Source organism: Zeus faber, assembly GCF_960531495.2.
Source record: "Zeus faber genome assembly, chromosome: 17".
NCBI classification, from domain to species: domain Eukaryota; kingdom Metazoa; phylum Chordata; class Actinopteri; order Zeiformes; family Zeidae; genus Zeus; species Zeus faber.
In genome coordinates this window covers 17,670,596-17,690,038 of record NC_137204.1, presented here as the reverse complement: position 1 = coordinate 17,690,038, position 19,443 = coordinate 17,670,596, and the positions used below count along the sequence as shown (strand labels likewise).

At 50.2% G+C, this 19,443-nt stretch overlaps 1 protein-coding gene across 1 annotated transcript; it reads left to right on the top strand.

Annotated features, from left to right (window-relative positions):
• Positions 1 to 1,822: 1,822 nt before the first annotated feature.
• Positions 1,823 to 18,582, top strand: smad7 (SMAD family member 7). The gene is made up of 4 exons (XM_080017819.1): positions 1,823 to 2,895; positions 3,658 to 3,711; positions 7,152 to 7,223; positions 17,705 to 18,582. Exons 1-4 carry the CDS (start codon positions 2,406 to 2,408, stop codon positions 18,241 to 18,243), a joined length of 1,155 nt encoding a protein of 384 aa, XP_079873945.1. The 5' UTR covers positions 1,823 to 2,405; the 3' UTR covers positions 18,244 to 18,582.
• Positions 18,583 to 19,443: the final 861 nt, after the last annotated feature.

Below are 19,443 nucleotides of genomic sequence, written 5' to 3'. Positions count from 1 at the left end.
CAGACAGGTACAGTGCAAGCAGACGACATCGACAAGATGATCAATAATAATAATACTAATAACACTACGACGATATATAATAACAATAACAATAATACTATTCCTCATAATAAGTATCATTAGTTGAAGTGGTGAGGGCTGGACCCCTAATAACACTCATACCACTACTGCTACTACTACTACTAATAAAAATAACAATACCAATAATACTGCTACTACCACTCCTAAAAATAATACTATTAATACCACTCCTACTCTACTACTACTACTAATAATAATACTAATAATACTACTACGACTACCACTACTACAAATAATAAAAACACTATTAATACTACAACTTCTACTACTACTACAGATAATAATAATAATAATAATAATAAGAAACGTTTTAATAATTTGACTCACTTCAAGCAGGCCTATACATTGGGGCGAAGGGAATAGGTGTTGTCCTTGGGATCCCGGGCGGTGTGGCGTGAGCATGTAGGCCGTGTTTGTTTGTTATGGGCCCCGAGGCCGCTGGTCAAACAGCGGCCTCGGGGCCACTCGGAGCTGGACGTCCGGCGCCGAGTGGGCCCCCCCCCGCCGACGCCCCCACACACACACACACACACACACACACACACAGAGTCTGTTTTACTCTGCGTTCAACGCCTCGCAATCGTCTCGCCCCTTCTTCCTTCACTTCGCCCGGTAAAGTTTGTTTTTTTTAATTTCAGGGAAATATCACCAAACCACCCCCCCCCCCCCCGACAAACACACACACACACACACACACACACACAAACCCCACCCCCACCAGGGTTTTGCATATCTGCTGTGGGCTACTTGATCTCTTGTTTGCGCAACACAATCACATTTTTCAAGCGACAGGGTGTCTAGACACCCACGTGACCGCGCGCGCCAATGCGCACCGGAGACAGGGCTCGCGCCGGCGGGAGGGAGGGAGGGAGGGAGGGAGGGACTGGGGGGGGGGGGGGAGAGAGAGAGAGAGAGAGAGAGAGAGAGAGAGAGAGAGGGAGGGAGGGAGGGAGGGAGGGAGGGACTGGGGGGGGGGGGGAGAGAGAGAGAGAGAGAGAGAGAGAGAGGGAGGGAGGGAGGGAGGGAGGGAGGGACTGGGGGGGGGAGAGAGAGAGAGAGAGAGAGAGAGAGAGAGAGAGAGGGAGGGAGGGAGGGAGAGGGGGGAGGAGTGGGGAGGGGAGAGCGAGACCGTCTCGAGCTCGGCGACACGGCAGTAAAGCAGCGGCAGGGGCACGCGGAGCACCCACGAGCGCAGGAGCCGAGGCTGCTGCTTCTTCTTCTTCTGCTGCTGCCGCCGCCGCCGCCTCCTCCTCTTCTTCTTCTTCTTCTTCTTCTTCTTCTTCTTCTCCTTCTCCTCCTCCGCCGGAGCCGCGGCAACCAAGGGAGCCGCCGACGCCACCGCTTCTTCTTCTTCTTCTTCTTTTGCCTCCCTCCTTCCTTCGTTCCTCCTCCTCCTCCTCCTCCTCCTCCTCCTCCTCCTCCTCCTCCTCCGCGGGACCCGCGACCGTGGATTATTATTTTTTTTTTGCCGTTTTATCAATGGACCGCGTGTGAAATAGGGCTGGGGGGGGGGGAGACTTGGAGGGGGGGCTTTCCTGAGCTCGCGGCGGAGGGACGCAACTCGAGGCTCGGCGCCTCAATCACTGACACCGCCGGAGGACCAGGGGTGGATTTTATTTTTTATTATTATCATTATTTTTTGTTTTTTGAATGATTATAATATATATTTTTTTTAGGGGGACGAGGGAGGGAGGGGGGGAGGCAGGGGGCGCAGATCTCCGGTCGTTTTTTTTTGGACGCCTTTTCCCTGCGAATTAACGTCATATTTAGACGAGGGGATCCGACCAACCGACTGACCGACCGCGGGCGGTAATAACAGAGCCGGTTCGGTGCAGTTACACAGAGGATTCTGTGGATTAATTCTCTGGGAAGACACAGTATAGGGAAGCTTCGAGGGGAGGGGGGATTTTTTATTTTTTTATTTTTTTTTCCCCTCCAACGGAATAATTTTTGATAATAGCAGTTTGCTCTATTTAAACTATGACTGACTATTTTAAACACACCAAATAAGAGCATGCCAGCGTGTTTGAAGGGCTTAGTTGAGAGCATTGGCACCATCACAACATGGACATGTTCATCTTCACCTTGACCAGCTGCTTGTAACGGGCGGGGAGCGACCGGCCCCTTATTTATGAATAGTGTTTATTAAACCCGGGCGGTAGAGACTGGCGTATGCCGGAGACCGCCACCGCTTATCCGGCTTCCAGTTGCTCCACCTCGTCCTCTCCGGCTCCGCGTCCCTGCCTGGAATCGGATCCCGGAATCTTCATGATTTGCGGACACCATGCTCGCTCTTTAGCCGGGAAGCCATCTCCTCGTCCCGCATGTTTAGGACCAAACGATCGGGGCTCGTCCGGCGACTCTGGAGGAGCCGTGCGCCCGCCGCCGCGGAGGGCGACGGTGGTGGTGTTGGTGGTGGGGAGGCGGACAGGGGCACGCACGGCCCCGGGAGCTGCTGCATGGGCAAAACGGCAAAGGTCGCCAAGTCCCACGCCGGGTCGGAGGCAGAACTGAAGGCTCTGACCCACTCCACCCTGAAGAGGATCAAAGAGAAACACTTGGAGGCGCTCCTGCAGGCGGTGGAGTCCAGGGGGGGCGCCCGGAGCCCCTGTCTGCTGCTGCCCGGCAAAGTGGACGCCAAAGTGGGCCAGCAGTCTTACTCCCTCCCCCTGCTGCTCTACAAGGTGTTCCGGTGGCCCGACCTCAGGCATTCCTCCGAGCTCAAGAGGCTCTCCTGCTGTGAATCCTATGGGAAAAGCAACCCGGAGCTCGTCTGCTGCAACCCGCACCACATGAGCCGGCTGTGTGAACTCGGTGAGACCGGCAGCCTTGGCAGCTAGAAAGCACCCCACCAAAAAAAACCAAAAACGTTACTTAAAAAAAAAAATTATAATAAAATCAATCAATCAAATAGGAATTACAGGGATTGTCGTTGATCACAGACGTGGTTATAGTATGCATGCCATTATCCCAAATAACCCCTATCATTATCCTAATTGTAATGACATCACCTCCCCTGGCAACACGGAGTCCACCCATCCCTCCGCATGCTGATGGTGTTGGGATCACTGTGAAAATCGGCAACATTTGGATTTTTAGAAGTCAATGCTAATTGCGTCACACAAACAGTCGTTCGCGAGTTTGTCTCGTTAAGTTAAACAAACCGAACGGGGGCCACGTTTAATCCGTGGATGCGGCGTTTGAACTTGTCGCCCGCTCTCCACCGCGTCCCGTCGGTCGGACGCTCCTTTCCGCGGCGCAGTCTCCAGCTTGTGCGCCCGGGCCCCGCAGCCAAAAGAGGCCGTATCTCAGTCTGCCCCAGACGCTGATAGCGGCCGCCTGGCGCCAGGGGCCCCCCCCCTGTTTATCTGACTGCCAAATGAAAGGCAATAGCCGCCCAGCGGAACAGCCTTCCCGACCCGGGCGAACAGAAACAGGCTTCCCACACAACGCCAACTGCTATCGCACGTTGAGATCTTCCTCGTTTTAATCACACTCTTGTCTTGTCCCCCCCCTTCTGTTTTTTTTTGTTTGTTTGTTTGTTTGTTTGTTTGTTTTTGTTTTTTGTCCATGCAGAGTCCCCACCTCCACCCTACTCCCGTTATCCCATGGACTTTCTTAAACCACCCGGTAAGTCAAATAGAAATGTCAAAGAACGGTTCAAAAGTTGTATGACGCAGTGTTGGATATGTGTGTGTGTGTGTGGTTGTGTGTGTGTATTGTGTGGTCCCGGATATTCTCTGGCTCCAGCTGTATTACTGCCCTTGCCTGCTTGTCCTGGAGGGTGTGTGTCGTGAAAGCGGCTCCATGTTTTGTTGTGATTTATGATAGCAGTGGAGTGGCACGCCTGGCTGGCTGGCCAGTTCCAGCATGGCTGGCAGCCAGGGCAGAGCAGCACCCAGTTGAGATATCAGATAGCTGCAGACTGACTGGCAGGCACCAGGGATGGTGTGTGTGTGTGTGTGTGTGTGTGTGTGTGTGTGTGTGTGTGTGTGTGTGTGTGTGTGTGTGTGTGTGTGTGTGTGTGTGTGTGTGTGTGTGTGTGTGTGTGTGTGTGTGTTGTAGTTCACACAGCATAGTGTACAGACTAACAGCAGCATCTCTGGATCCAGTGTGATTTTTCCATCTACAAATTAAGTATGTGTGTGTGTATGTGAGATCTAAGTATGTGTTTGCTATGTTCGAAAAGTACGTATGTATGAAAACAAAACAAACCAAAAAAAAAACCGAAATGTAGTTTGCCTCACTAGTCTTTCGAACAGTTATTGTTGCCCGGTTCAAGTAGTCATAACCATTTTCTAGCTCCAGAAATGGTCTCTGTATTTCTGATGCCAGCATCCAACTTTGTTATAGATCTCCGTAACAGACGGACTGTAAGAGACACCCACACATTTTTGCCGGTGCCTGATTTGGTTTTATTTCAGCGATTTGTCCAAATAATCTATGCATTAAAACCTAGATGGCTGAGGATGAAAAAGAACATTTGCTGGGGCAACTTCATGGAAGACCTCCGTTGACTGCTGCCAGACAGCGGGTCACGGCCACTGAGCTATGAGACATGGGGTGGGGAGACTGTTAGTGTAGTCACCATTTTAAGGTTTGTCTCCCCTCTTCCCTTATTTATTTTACCCGTCTCCTTCGGTTAGTTTAGGGTAGTGTCACCAGTTAACTGATCAGACTGTCTGCCAGCCAGTCAGAGGGAGAAAGTGGCTTTCAAGTGAGTGGAAACAATAGGAAGTCATTGCAGCTGTGACTCTTCAAAGAGTGCTCTCTCTCTCTCTCTCTCGCTCTCTCGCTCTCTCTCTCTCTCTCTCTCTCTCTCTCTCTCTCTCTCTCTCTCTCTTGCTATCTTGCTCTCTCTCTTGCTCTCGCTCTATCTCTTATTTCCTCTCTCTCTCTCTCTCTCTCTCTCTCTCTCTCTCTCTCTCTCTCTCTCTCTCTCTCTTGCTATCTTGCTCTCTCTCTTGCTCTCGCTCTATCTCTTATTTCCTCTCTCTCTCTCTCTCTCTCTCTCTCTCTCTCCCTCCCTCTCCTATACACACTTTTTGTCTCTCGTGCACACACACACACTTTCTCTGTCTCTTGTACATGCACACACAGTTTCTGTTTCTGTCTCCCAGTTGAAGTCACTATGCTTTGGCAGAGTAAAAGTATTAGCAGAGCATGTCAGAATTAGAAGTGGTAAAAACAACCGTTAAACAGCAGATGGAATGTATAACCTATTCCCCCGTGAATGCCTGTGTCTCATTTGTACAAATGCACAGGAGAGACTAGACAAGAGACTGCAACGGAGTGCACTCATTCACAGCCAATTCGGGCTCTGGATTGTTGCACATCGTGTGGAATAGATTCACGTCAAGTCCATTTGCCCGCGTTCACCTCGTGCAACAAAGTCACCACGTTTTACAAAATCTGTTAAATCCAGGGATCGGCTGTGATCATTGTGATCAATCCGCCGGCAGTCGGTAGAAAAACGGGCATTCTGGGCCGTGCTGGCTTGCGTCTTGTCACTCCGACCGCAGCAGCGCGGGCCATGTCTGTAAAAAGCAGCTTGTCGGGCAGGCAGCAAAACCACAGCGTGTCCAGCTCCATCTCTCGATGGAGGGCATACGACGGCTTAACCGGCGGCTTACGACTAGTGCCCCCCCCCCCCCTCGCGGACCCGCTCTCCATCTCTCCCTCTATATAAACTGTATATGTAGTAGAATTCATTAAAGCTGTGGGTGTGACTGGCGCGCACCGGAACGGCAGCCGAGCCCACTGCCGCAGTTAAGATGGGGTCAAATCGACCGGCTCCCCCGGAATATGGTTGCCTGGATGGTAGGTGTAGCAAGGCATTGACGTGCGCTGAGTGGAACGTATCATTAGAGAATACCAAGCCAACAGCAGCAGAGACACCGAGCGCCGCTGCTCCCGGTAGTACAGCACGGCACACCGGGTTCGGGTTGAAACCTCTCTCCGTTTGTCAAGTTGAAACGAGCCAAGGTTATGAGAGGGAGGGAGAGGGAGGAATATTGTTTTTTCTTGCCATTAAGAAAATGTACGGCACTTAGATTATTGCCTCTCCGAGTCGTGTCCGCTCCTTGTTTGGGCTGCGATGGAGTGTGGCCTGCTGATCTGTAGATCCCTATTTGTGACTTTGGCGTCCACAAGCCCGAGCACACATCACATGCACACACACACACACACACACACACACACACACACACACACACACACACACACACACACACACACACTGTGAGTGCTGGCAAACTTTTTATGGTTGAACTTTCTCTCTTCCTCCCAGAGTAGCTTGTTTACTTTGGGCTGGCCTCTGAAAAGTGAAGGAACGTATTTTTGGGTATGCTGCAGCGGCCGAGGGAAGCGCCGAGCTCTTGGCCTGCGTCTGGTCAGTTTGTGTAGCGCGAGGGATTCTCCATCCTCCTTTTAGATTAGCTCCCGTCTGCCCAACCCCTGGCGGTCCCCGAGATGGAAAGCTGCGTCAAAGTCGACGCCGTTTATCCCCTTCGCAAGCATAGAAGTATGGTCCCGCTTTTGGACCCTAGAATGAGGGAGGGATGTGTTTGTTTCCCTCTATTTTCTCCCAAAAGAATTAAAGGCAGCAAGAGGATCTCTATGTAAGCTGTTTAAATCAGGAAACCAGACATTAACGACAAACTGCTGGAAATGAGGCTTTCGGCTGGATCCACTGATCACAGCTCACCCTCAATTTGATTGTTGACAAAGGATTATCTTACCTGGGCTAAACTCAGAATCTTAGTCATAATAGGATAGAATGATATTAAGCTCGTCTATGTAGACAGCGACTACTGAAGTCCCTTCTGGAGCAATGCATAACGGGGGATTATGGCTGAGCTTTGAGGTATAAGAAGTGTGTGTGTGTGTGTGTGTGTGTGTATGTGTGCTCGGTCGTCAGCGTCTTCATCAGGCATCGATTTCACCCGGTGATTGACAGTCTCACAGCTGTTGCTTTGCCGTCTTCCACCTCTACCCAGGCCGCAGTATGAGCTCACACACAACCACATGCAAACCAAAGCCCTTAAACCCTTATTCTTTCTTTCCATTAGATTCTCCAGACTCTGGTCCTTCATCCAGTGATACTGGGGGAACAACCTACTCAGCCCCTGTGGGGCTTTCAGGTAAATACGCTGTCTGTCTTCAGTATAGTCTCCCTAAATCTCCACTGTTTCTTGATCCCTTTCTTCCTCCTCCTCACCTCCCTCCCCTTGTGGTGGTGAGGCAGGGGCTGCCTGGGCCCCGTTTCCCCTCTGTAATAAAAAAAAAAAAAAAAAAAAAAATGGAGGAGGGAGGTGTGTTTCTCCCACATCCACATACATTCCTCCCTCCCTGGCTCTTTCAACAAGCACTCCTCTCTCTCTCTTTCTTTCTTTCTTTCTGCCTGCTTTCCTTCTCATTCTGCCTACACCGTGTTATGTTGTTATGGAAGACAAACACGGCAAACTGATGTTTGGGGAAGAACTTGTTGTCCGTCTGTGGATTGCGGAGACACGGCGAGATGGATACGTGCGCGCGCGCGCGTGTGTGTGTGTGTGTGTGTGTGTGTCCCCTCAGCTGGGGGTAGCAGCAGTGGAGGCTTCAGTTGATGTGTGTTGGGTGTGCTCCTCATAGACAACTTTACTTTGGACTCAGTGGATGAGGGGATACCCCGGTCTCTCTCTTTCTCAAAGGTGCTCTGGATTCCTCAACACTCCCCCATAATCCCCTCTGGCAGGCTTTCTAACCCAGTGCGAGCCCGTGAAAGAGAGAGAGAGAGGGGTGGGGTGGGGGGGGGGGGGGGGGTAGACGGAGAGAGTTTGCTCTCCGTTGCCCTAGGCCGCTCTGTACTGTTCCTTGTTTTTCTTCACCTCAGATGGTTCTCATTACTGGGCCTTTAAAGCCTGTTTCATGTCAGTTGGTGTTCGCTGCCCGGTCCTCCCCTCCTTTGTTTGGCAGTGGGGGGGGGTTAGAGTGTGTGTGTGTGTGTGTGTGTGTGTGTGTGTGTGTGTGTGTGTGTGTATGTGTGTGTGTCCCCTCAGATGGGGGTAGAGATTGGACTCGAGCCGGGGGGGGGGGGGCGAAGGCGAAGCGTGGTCACACTCTTCTGTGGGGCGCGCGACTAAACGTCCCCCCAGGTTCCCAAATGAACATGTCTGGTCTGCCGGGGGCGGGGCGTTGGCGCGGGGTCTCGCGGTCTGATTTCGCTTCGATATCGATGGAATCCACTTTCTATGAGGCGGCCCACAATGCGATTCTTTCTCGATATGTTGACTTTTCGTACATAATGACAATTGCGACAAATATATTTCCCTGATCAAATTCAGTCTAATGCAGAAATTAAATATTTCAATTTCTTTGCGACTATGGTCCGGGGCGGTATTTGAAGAAGTGGAAAAACGGTTGCATAGCTCCGAAACACCGCTTCCCAAATCGAAACAATAGAATTGAATTGTATTGATTTTTTTTTTTTTTTTTATCCAGCCCTCATGCCTGCCCCCCTGTGTCACTCACAGACAGGCCCCCACCCCTTATTTTTAACTCCTCCCCTCCCGCCCCGGGCTCGCGGATGAGGGTGAAGTCCTCCATGTTAACCAGACCCAGAACAAAACTGTGAAATCCAAGAACCGGTTTTATCGAGAGCACCCCCACCCTTTTCCTCCCTACGCTCTTCCCTCTCCTTTGCTTTCATCCGCCTCCCCTCTTTCCCTTCTCGGTGGAGGACGACGTGGTGGCAGTTCTTCCAGCGCTCCCTCTGGATGGACGTCCGGGCACAATGGCCTTCGTACTCTGCCTCTGAAGCCAGAGCGATCATTTTATTGGCCGAAGAGGGGGGGGGGGGGGGGGGGGGGGGAGAGAGAAAGAGAGAGACTCCTCATTCCTTTCACTGCCTCTCGCTTCCCCCCACCCCCTCCTCGGCCCACTCAGGGGTCCTGACAAATGAAACATGGCTTCCCGGAGGTCTGTCGTTGACCTTCCGATTCACCCACTCTGCCCTGTGTGTCCTCCATACATATTTGGAGATGGGGGGTGGGGGGTACAGAGGGCGACAGAACAAGATGTTAGGGTAAATACAAGTCTGTGTGTTCTGTAGGATGAGTTAATACTCATTGTACGACTCACATAGTCGTACCGTAGCACGGCCTTGGCGTCAACGTTGAGGCTTAGAGATCTCTGACTGTTCTCTCTCACTGTTTTTGCCGCCAAAGTACAGCACCATAGCCGCTATCCAACTATGGTGATGTACTTTGGCGGCAAAGCAGTGCGCATGAGAAGCCGGGATTGACAATCCAGCAAGGTCTCCATCCAACCAGTTGGAATGACGTAAGAAATTACATCTTCCTTTCCTAGTCCCCCTTTTTTGTTCTTTTTTTTGGGGATTTTTTTTTCTCCCAATATCTCTCCCTTAGAAAGTCAGGCTACCCGGGCTATTAGGAGTTAAGCATGCAGAGACAGCGACCAGCGCAAATGCAAACTAGGCTGCCTGCCAGGCTGCAAGCTCCAAAGCTCCCCCTCGCTGGCTCACGTCACCAGCAGAGACCAGGGCAGAACAGAACAGGGAAGACCAGGAAAGCCAAGAGGGGGTCGGTGGCCGGAGGCCAGGGGGCCTGGGGGCCGGGCACCGGAGCTCTGAGATGATTGAAGCTGGAGGGGACACAGGGACAGAAGCCCAACTCAGGCGTCGGCTTCACCGAGGAAAAATGCTTGGACCTGGGTGGATCCTGGGAGTGGAAATAGGGTGTGGATTTCATCGCTGTGGCAGGAATGAGCTTGGTTACTGTTAGTTTAAAGACCGCGAGGGGTCTTCAATACAGGCCTGAATGCAAGACCTGTGCTGTGTTTATGTTAAGGGAGCGACGGTTCCCGACTGTAGTAAGCGTCTCATTTCGGTTTGCTTTTTAATGTGTCGGCTCAAAAAGGAAGCAGCTCAAAATCGTTTTTTTTAATCGATTTATAACCATGTTTGTGGTATTTTATCAATTCATATTTTATTAAAAAATTTGGGAAACCATGAGTTTGCATCATCAAAAAAACTCCATCATATAGGAATTCCTGGAATTTAAGATTAATTAAAAAATAGAGAAGGAAAACCATCCTCCGGGACATTTTTGACCCATCGGGTAGTCTATATCTTTACTGCTTGTGTTTCTTTAATCTGTATAGGTGGGTGTCAGCCAGCCAGAAATCCAGGTCTTACCTGAACATGTTGTAATGTGCGTGCACATGTTTGTGTGTTCCGAGCGCGTGTTTTCAGAAGCATGGTTGGGTCCCCTGTATGTGCCGAGCTCTTATGGGTATGTACTTTGTGTGTTTGTCAGTCGCATGCCTGCTGGTGCCGTCTGGGAGTGAACCCAGAGTGTTTGTGTAAGAAGATCCAGTCAGGCCACTGGGACATGCATGCCCACACACGCACACACACACACAGACGCACGCACACACGCACACGCTCACACGCAGGCAGATAGAATGACATAGTGCGAGCCCTGGCGTTTGGCCGACTGTCACACAGGCGCTTCCTCTGGCCACAGGTTAAATTTAGGTCGAGTTGTATTCTAATACCCCCAGCCAGTCACCTAGCTAGACAGACAGTCAGCCAATCGGTAAGTCCTTCTGTTATCCCACGCCAACCGGGAGAATCAAAGTAAAACCATCACGGGGTTTCTCTTGATGTCGTTTTGCGTCGCCACGGCGTCTTTTGTGCCGGTCATTTCAATTAGCCTCAGGACTTTCATGTCGCTCTCTTATGGCCTTTCATACTTCCTGAAAAAAAAACCCCAAAACGAGTACAGGCTTTTCTTAAATGAGGTTCCAACCAAAAACCAGCCGAGAGGTCTGTCTGTCATTTTCTCTCCCTCCCTCCCTCCCTGTCCCTGTCTCCTCCTCTCTCTGTCTTTCTCTTCATTTTTTTTTTTTTTTTTCCCCCTCTCAGCATTCCTGGCTTGTTTGGGTTGGAAGGGAGAGGAAAGGGCTCTGAAGGATATGACCTCATGTCTTTGAGGAAAAGGCGAGCGGACAGGGAGGTGGCCGAGGCCCCTTGACGGAAAGCAAACTTTCAGGGTGCCGAAGTGTACCGGAAAGGAGGAGAGAAGGGGGGATACAGAAAGAGGAGCGGCGAAAGGGAAGGAACGGACTAGACCGAGCGACGGCGGGTGGAAACTGGAAACCCGCCGCACTCTAGACCGACGGCATCACAGATACACTTGAAGTTTCCTAAAACCTTTTGTCCTTTCCCTTCTTTAATCGTTATTCTTACGTGCCAGAGTGAGCGGAAGAGAGAATGAATACAGGGGCAGAGAACATGGCGGCTCTGGGCGGAGGGAGAGCGGTCCGGCAGCTCTGTTCTCTGTAATTTGGAGGCCGTGCTATCCGGCGAAGCCGAGCATAGTGGGTCCGCTCTGTGCCGGGCAAGGATCTCTCATTACTCCCCACTTCCTCTCTCCGCGCGGCAGCCAAAGCCGCCTCTTGGCAAGGGAGTTGATTTTGGTTTTGGCTGTCCTCTGTTCCCCACCCTGTGTCATTATGCTGCACAAATCAGAAAAACAGCTCATTAACAGGGAGGGCTGGACAGCGCGAGAGCACCGGAGGACAGGGGTGTGGATTATGAAAAAAAAAAAAAAAAAGATAATAAAATAAAAACAACACACCTAGACTTTGTGTCGCCGATTGTTTTCGGGCGGTTGTTTAAAGTCATTCAGAGTTTTTTTTCAGACACGGTGTTGATGGACGGTCTCCTTCATCCAGACAACACGCACGGCCCCTCTAAGTCTTGGAAGGCAGTACCAGTTTTTGCCAAGGGGCCAAGAACAAGATGGAGTGCAGGTGCTTTGCGGATCCTGCCATAAATAGAGATCGAGATAAAGAGAGATGTCGAGAAAATGGGAAGGAGACGATACGCGCCTGTGAACCTGTGTACATAAGACGGCGGCGGGGTTAAATAAAGAGTCAACAGCTTTGGCGTGTTGATCTACGGCCTTCTTCAGGAGAAGTTACTGCGACTGGTTGGGCTGCGGTTGGTCAACATGACACCGTGACTTGGATAGCGGTTTTTCATTTTTCCTTGAACAATACTGAAAAATGAGAGATCCAAAGAAAAATACCACGTGGGCTTTGAATCCGGCCATGGGCGCGATGCGAGCTGCCTGGAGAAGGCCGTGTAGCAACACACCAAACTGTCAAATTCTCTAGTCTAACCACCTACAACATGAAGACTAGATTAACTTATGACATTTAGGAAAAAGTGAAAATTTATACAGACAAGTGGTATGCATGTGCACATGTGTACTTATGCATGTGGAGACATCCCCTCCACAGACACTCTATGTGTGTGTGTGTGTGTGTGTGTGTGTGTGTGTGTGTGTGTGTATATACAGTATGCATCCCTGCAAGAAACTGCAGTACCGGTAAAACCACCTCACATTCTCAGACAATCAAATTCTAGACACACACAGGCACACACACACACACACACACACACACGCTTTCCTTCCAAATTACACTCAAGGAGTTAGATAAATACAAAAAAGATATTCACCACAACAGGTTCATTCTGCACGGAGCTGACTAGACTGGTTGTCTGCCTCGCTGTCTGTTTTCCGGTCTCCAATTTTTTTTGTTCCCACGGTGATGTTTGACTTCCTGGTGGCAGAACAATGTGGGCGGTTGTTCTGTTTGTCTCTTCATCCGTCTAGAACGCTGTGTGGCCATTAGAGATACAGGTGCTGTGGGTGCTTTAGGGTGTGTGTGTGTGTGTGTGCGCGCTTTATTTATTTATTTTTTTCCTTCTAAACCATTACCACATAACCCATCCATACAAACGGTTCGAGACACAAAACATTTCAGACAAAAAAAAAACAGCATCCCGACAAAGTTATGTGTAACGTTAATATTACATAATACGATGTATTATTCGTGATAACATCACAGCACACATACAAGGACATCGAATAACAAATAATGTGGTGAAGTGATGAGATCATAACTGTCTGTCTGGCACTGCCTACCCGACTGGAAAGTGCTTATTTACGCTGTCGCCCTGGGAAGTGGAGGCTGTAGGGGACGGTCATATTTGAGTGTGTATTGGTACTCACACACTGGCATGCACAGGGTCAGCATGATGAGCTGCTGGAATAATAACTCAATTGGGAAAGGAAGGAGGGCGGGGCGGGGCGGGCGCACGGCAGTGGACAAACATGGGGTTAGTGCTCAGTCCTTCAGCTCTATTTTTAAAACGTCAAGATTTCGGTGTCCATGCAAGACGTAAAAAAAAAAGAATAATAAAAATCAATCCAGAAGATACAAGTGGATCAAACCATTTGTTGGTAGTCAAATAATCCTGCGGATCCACTTCCATTGTGTGGTTCATTGACTCCGGGGCTGCCTGCATGTAAAGGGGGATGTTACCACAATAAAAGCCTCTATTGGAGGGGGACCGGAACCCGATTTGGATTAATCCGATTTTCCGGTTCGCGCGTCGATTTATATGAATTTCAAAGTTGTGCCGTGACTTCATGAAATAAAACAGAGTAACGCAATCGGAAAAGCAAGCGTTTGAGATATGAACTCGGGGTCAGTTTGTCCCATCACTCCAAATAGCGTGCGTCCTTTGTTGGTTACACGGCACATGTGGTTACACGGCACATGTGTTTACACGCGTGTTTACATACCCCCCCCCCCCCCCCGCCATGGAAAGATCAGGGAAGCAAGCGGTCCTTACCAAACCCTATTTCCTGCTCGTGAAAGAATTTCAATAAATAATACATTTTCTGTGCCTCCATGAGGTCTTCAGGTAACCACCCCCTGCAGCTCCCCACTCGTCTGCGCACCTTTCCTGTCGTTAGGTTTTCTGGGCGCGGGGAAGGGGCTGACGTGTTTCTCTCGTGTAACTTCCTTTACGAGCTAAACCTTTTTATTAAACTGTTTTACTTTTGGGATACACAACAACGTTTCCTCCATCTGTCTATCTGTCTGTTCTCCATAAGTACATAACAAATGATATATGACTAACCCTCAAGTAGTTCTGTCTCGCAGCTGTATTTTCTCTGTTTACCCGCCACGCACACACGCACACTCGTACACACAGACATAATTGTTTAGCGTCTGTACGGCTGTTAATTTTTAATGTCAGGCTGTCATAACCGGAACAAGAGCGCTTCTGATTTGTAGACTTTTTCGAGAAAGGGCTGGACGGTGCTGAGCGTGCCGGCAAAGTCCCCCGCCGAAAGGAATACCTCGGCTTTGACCCTTGACCTATGGAACAGCCCCTTTACAACAGTGTAGCTTTAAATCTCTCTCTCTCTCTCTCTCTCTCTCTCTCTCTCTCTCTCTCTCTCTCTCTCTCTCTCTCTCTCTCTTCTCCACACCTTCCCTCACTCTCTCTGCCATCAGATGAAGATGGCTTGGTTACATTAAGTCAGAGGCACGCACACACACACACACGCACGCACGCACGCATACAAAGGTTAAGTCTGTGCGTGTGTGTGTGTGTGTGTGTGTGTGTGCAAGCATTACGGTGTGAGCGTGTCACCGTCTAAGAATAGTAATGATTGAGTGCATGGAGACTGACGGAGGTAATGATTAACCTCTTCAGACTGCCGACTGCCGCTGCCATGCAGGAAGCACCCGCTCTGTCGACGCCCCTCCCCCCTCGTCCCACGGTTCCCCCTCCGCCCAGCTCAGTATCTCAGGGGCTTTAGGAGAGCGGCTAGCATGGGAGCTGGGCTAGGGTGCGCCCAGGGTGTCTGCAGGCCCTGAAAAAGGTCAGGCGGGGGGAGGCCGACGGGGTCGAGTCACTCGGTTTATGTCCAATGAGGAAAAGCAACGGGTTGAAAGGCAGATGCATAGACAGGCATGTTGGCAGCGTGACAACTGTTTGAACAAGCAGACAGATGCACCAGATAGACAAAAGGTAGACCGCAAGAACCGGAAACTGGCACGTTGATTGATTACTGTATATACATTTGAGATAGGAGGAAACTAGTAACATTTTTATTTGATATTGAGGTGTGTGCGTGCATGTGCCCGTACGTGTGTCTGTGTGTGTGTGTGTCTGTGTGTGTGTGTGTGTGTGTGTGTATTCACCATCACTAATTAGGTGTGTGCTCGCCGGCTGTCTGAACAAGCTGCTAGTGCACACCTCTCCGTGCTCCACAGATGGTCCGGTCCTTATCTTTCCTTCTTTAACTAGAATGCTCTCCGACAATATAACTATACACATTTGTTGGGTGGATTGGTGTTGGCTCTCGTCGGGTGTATTTGCGCTGGTGTAACGCTATTTATTTTTCTAGATTTATAATTATATTACGGTTTTCCGTCCGTCCCTTAGGTGTTCTGTCGTTGTGATCGCATTCCCGACGTTGGTCTGTCTGTAAATCACTTACCTAGCCGCGTGTGTTTTTCTACTCCTACATTTTGGGAGAGGAGGGCGGGTGGGGGTCTCGCTACCTAGCGGTGTGACCCTTCGCAGAACAGGGGGGGGGGGGGGGGGGGGACAGTGTGGGTTTGGAACGGCGGCCTGTTTTCCTGCCGCAGTGACAGGCTCAGACAGGCAGCCGCTGTAATGGCCTCTGACGCCAGGCTCCGTCTCTCCCGGCAACAACAAACACACTGATCTCCGCAGGTGAGCTCCATCCTGAGCCACTGGAGGGCTGCCATACCTGCCCTGGAAACCCTGTCTTTGGCTATGTGTCCATTTTTTTTTTTTTTTTAGGAGGCGGATAGCAGCCATTGGCCCCAGCGAGGGCTGATATTGTGGTGCAGTACTGGTTGTTGACTGGGATTTTCGATTGTCGTAGTATTGCGATATAGTTAGATGTTGTCTTTAAGGATGACTCACGTCTGTGTGTGTGTGTGGTTGCACTCTGAGTTCCGCCATAAAGGACAGATTTATGATCCACTCCACGGGGCCCGGCATCAAAGAATGCCGTCCCTCTTGTTTCATGGGAGGCGTGTCTTTTATTTTCTACCCCCCTGCCCTCCTCTTCCAGTGTTGTCCTCTCCTTCTGCCGCCTGTTTCTAATGAACCTCTAATGACAGGCCGTGATGGCTCCGCCAGGGCTTATGGAGGTCCCGCCCCATTAGCGTCGTCGTGCACTTACTGTAGGTACGGGACCTTCCAAATTACTGGTTCCATTGGGATCGGCCGCCAGATGAAAGACGTATTGATGGGATGGGGAAGGGGCGGGGGGGGGGGGGTGTAACTGAAATGACTATGAGAAAGGATCTTGCCCCCCTCCCTCGCCCTTCCACACGTGTTTCTCCTCTTTAGGTAGATTAACCCCTTCAGTCACCCTTTCTTTCACGCAGGCAGCACAGGTTGGAATGTAAGAACAGAGGGAGAGCGCGTTCGTTGAAGTCGGGGGGGAGTGCGGCGGCCAAATGCTAAAAAAAACCCCAAAAAAAATAAATAAAAAAAACCTTGTAAGTTCCTTCGGCGACAGACGGCGCTCAGTTCCCGTACGAGAGCGCAGCGCTAGCAGCGGGAAGGAGCGGAGTCACAAAAACAGTTGATTCCTCCCGCTGCCGCCGTCCACCTCCGCCCGCCCTCCGCCCCGGTTTCCTCTTTCTTCGCCCGCGCTCGAGCGGGGGGCGGGCGGGCGGGCGGGCGGGGGGGGGGGGGGGGGGGCGTTAGGAAACTGGAGCCCGGCCAGCCCCGCGCTTCTTTTAAGGCTCCGGGGGGGAAACTTTAGATTGGAGAGGCGTAGCGCGTCAGCCTCTCAGACATTAAGGCTCGTCCTTCCGCAGACTTCCCTCTTTTCTCTTTCCCCCTTCCCCTGCTCTCCGCCTAAACCAAGCGATGTCGAATAAAGCGGGGGAGAGAGGAGGGTGGGGGGAAGGAAAAAAAAAAGAGTTTGTTTTCAAAGAGAGTCCCCCTGATTGAGACTCTGGGGGCTTTCGCCCGCCGTTGGGGCCCTATGTTCTCGGGGGGTCGGGAGAATTAATCCTTTTGTTGATTTCCGACTTAAGAGTCATTTCTCTGCGTCCCCGCGGACTCCGGAGCAGAGCATCGCCGCGTTATCCCCCCGCCTCGTCCAATGCGGAGAATATTGTAATGATTAGTTGAAAATTTCCTGCAGCAGCTTTGGGCAAGCTGCTACGAAGAAGATTATGAGGACAGATTTATGGATTCTCTTGACGTCAGAACATTGTTAGCTGGGCGACCGCAAATACAAAGCCGCCCAGACACAAGATAAGTATTAAAAAAGGCAGAGAAAAAAACATTGTTGCTGCGCACGTGGACACTCGCCTGGCTCCCCTCCTCTTAAGTCCCAAAAGTTCCAACATGGTTCCTCCGCGTGCCAGGGCGATGAGGGACGGTAGTTTTCTCTTGGGTCTCAACGAAACATGTGGCGCAACCGAAGTTTCCAAACCCTTTCCTTGGATGTGAACGAGTTGGAGTTTGAGGACGACATTGAGGTTCATGTCCCGGGACCTTTTTGTGCGTTCTCTGCATTCTTCCTCTGAGGTTTTTTTTTTTTTTGGGGGGGGGGGGGGGGTTTTGATCCTCTCCCTTCCCTTTGTCTCCCTTCATGTCTTGTTTTTTTATTTCCCTTGGTCCCGGTTATTATTCCGTACCGCAGGAGGCGTGCCGCCGGTCTAACCGTCCCTCTCTCCCCGTCTCCGTCCACAGATTCCCTGGCTCTGCAGGAGTCGGGCGAGCAGGCCCACTGGTGCGTGGTGGCGTACTGGGAGGAGAAGACCCGCGTGGGGCGCCTCTACTCCGTCCAGGAGCCCTCGCTGGACATCTTCTACGACCTACCTCAGGGGAACGGCTTCTGCCTGGGCCAGCTCTGCTCCGACAACAAGTCCCAGCTGGTCCAGATGGTGCGGGCCAAGATCGGCTACGGCATCCAGCTGACGCGCGAGCCGGACGGAGTGTGGGTCTACAACCGAAGCTGCTACCCCATATTCATCAAGTCGGCCACACTGGACAACCCGGACTCGCGCACGCTGCTGGTGCACAAGGTGTTCCCGGGGTTCTCCATCAAGGCCTTTGACTTTGACAAGGCCGGCAGCCTGCAGAGGCCCAACGACCACGAGTTCACGCAGCAACCTCGGACGGGCTTCACGGTCCAGATCAGCTTCGTGAAGGGCTGGGGACAGTGCTACACCAGACAGTTTATCAGCAGCTGCCCCTGCTGGCTGGAGGTCATCTTCAACACCCGATAGCAGCAGCTCTCCTCGTCCTCGCCCCCTTTTCTTCATGGACTACGAGCATTATTTTTCCCCCCTCCCCTTTCTGTTTCAGAGATTTAAAATTTTAAGGACGTTTAAAAAAATAAATAAAAAAAATAACAAGAAAACAAAAAATTCTGACGGACGTTGTTTAATAAATAATTAAGATTTAATTAAGTAAAATAAGAAGTGAAAAAAAATGTATTTTATGTTATATATAAATATATTATTACTTGTAAATAAAAGATGTTTTATATGCATCATTATTTATGTATTGTGCAATGTGTTGATGAGAAAAAAAAATAAGATGCACTTTGCTTAATATAAATGCAAAACAAAGAAATGCCAAAATAATAAAAAAAAAAATCTATATTTTCTTGTCCTTGAATATTTATTTTTCCATAGTGCTTTTTTTGCATATGTCACTACTAATTTGCCATTATTTTGGTGTTATTTCATTCGTCTGACATATTAATTCCTCGTAATTTGGTGTTTGCGAGAAGGCCCCCTTCCTGTTATTCTAACCAAAACCAACATTTGGCCCCAGCCAAAAAAAAACAACGGCATCCTTTAATTTCAGACGGTGGTGTGATGTTGTGGGTGTCGCACGCTGCATCTGCAGAACTTCCTCCCAAGAAAATGAACCGCGCAGGCGGAGACGTGACTTTGCCCGCCGTCCCTTTTCTTAAATGCTCATTTAGCCTTTTAATGCCGCCTCTGTGCGTTGACGTGTTTTTCGCGCTTACCCGTCGTCCTGTTTTCTCAGTTGTTTTTGGATCTCTCAATAACTCGGGGACGATCCCTCAGAAAGAAACAATAACGCCGAGTTTCAGGAACATATTAAATCCCCAGCAAAGCCAGTCTCCTGCCGAGGCTCCTCACTCAGTGACTTCATGGAAAAGTAGGGAAGTCTGACGGAAATCAATAATTCCTTATCGTGTGTAACGGCAACAACCGTTACGAATACAAAACCAACACACTGAATCTCCCGTGGAAAAAGAAAAGCAAAACCTTATTCCGTAATGCAGGGAGAGCACTTACTGAACCTTTCCTTGGATGTTTAAGAATCTGAGTGTGGGATTAATCCCAATAATGTATTTGCCGTATTTCTGACCGTGAGAGACACTTTGCCTGCAGGAAGAAAATATTTTCTTATTCAGGTCAAATAGATAGCTGAAAAATCTACTAATCCCA

Bases quoted from the DNA above. Each gene is read 5' to 3' on its own strand.
- smad7 (XM_080017819.1), top strand. From the start codon at position 2,406: ATGTTTAGGACCAAACGATCGGGGCTCGTCCGGCGACTCTGGAGGAGC. The intron at 2,896-3,657 runs GTGAGACCGGCA...TTGTCCATGCAG, and splicing joins GAGCCGGCTGTGTGAACTCG to AGTCCCCACCTCCACCCTAC. The intron at 3,712-7,151 runs GTAAGTCAAATA...TCTTTCCATTAG, and splicing joins GGACTTTCTTAAACCACCCG to ATTCTCCAGACTCTGGTCCT.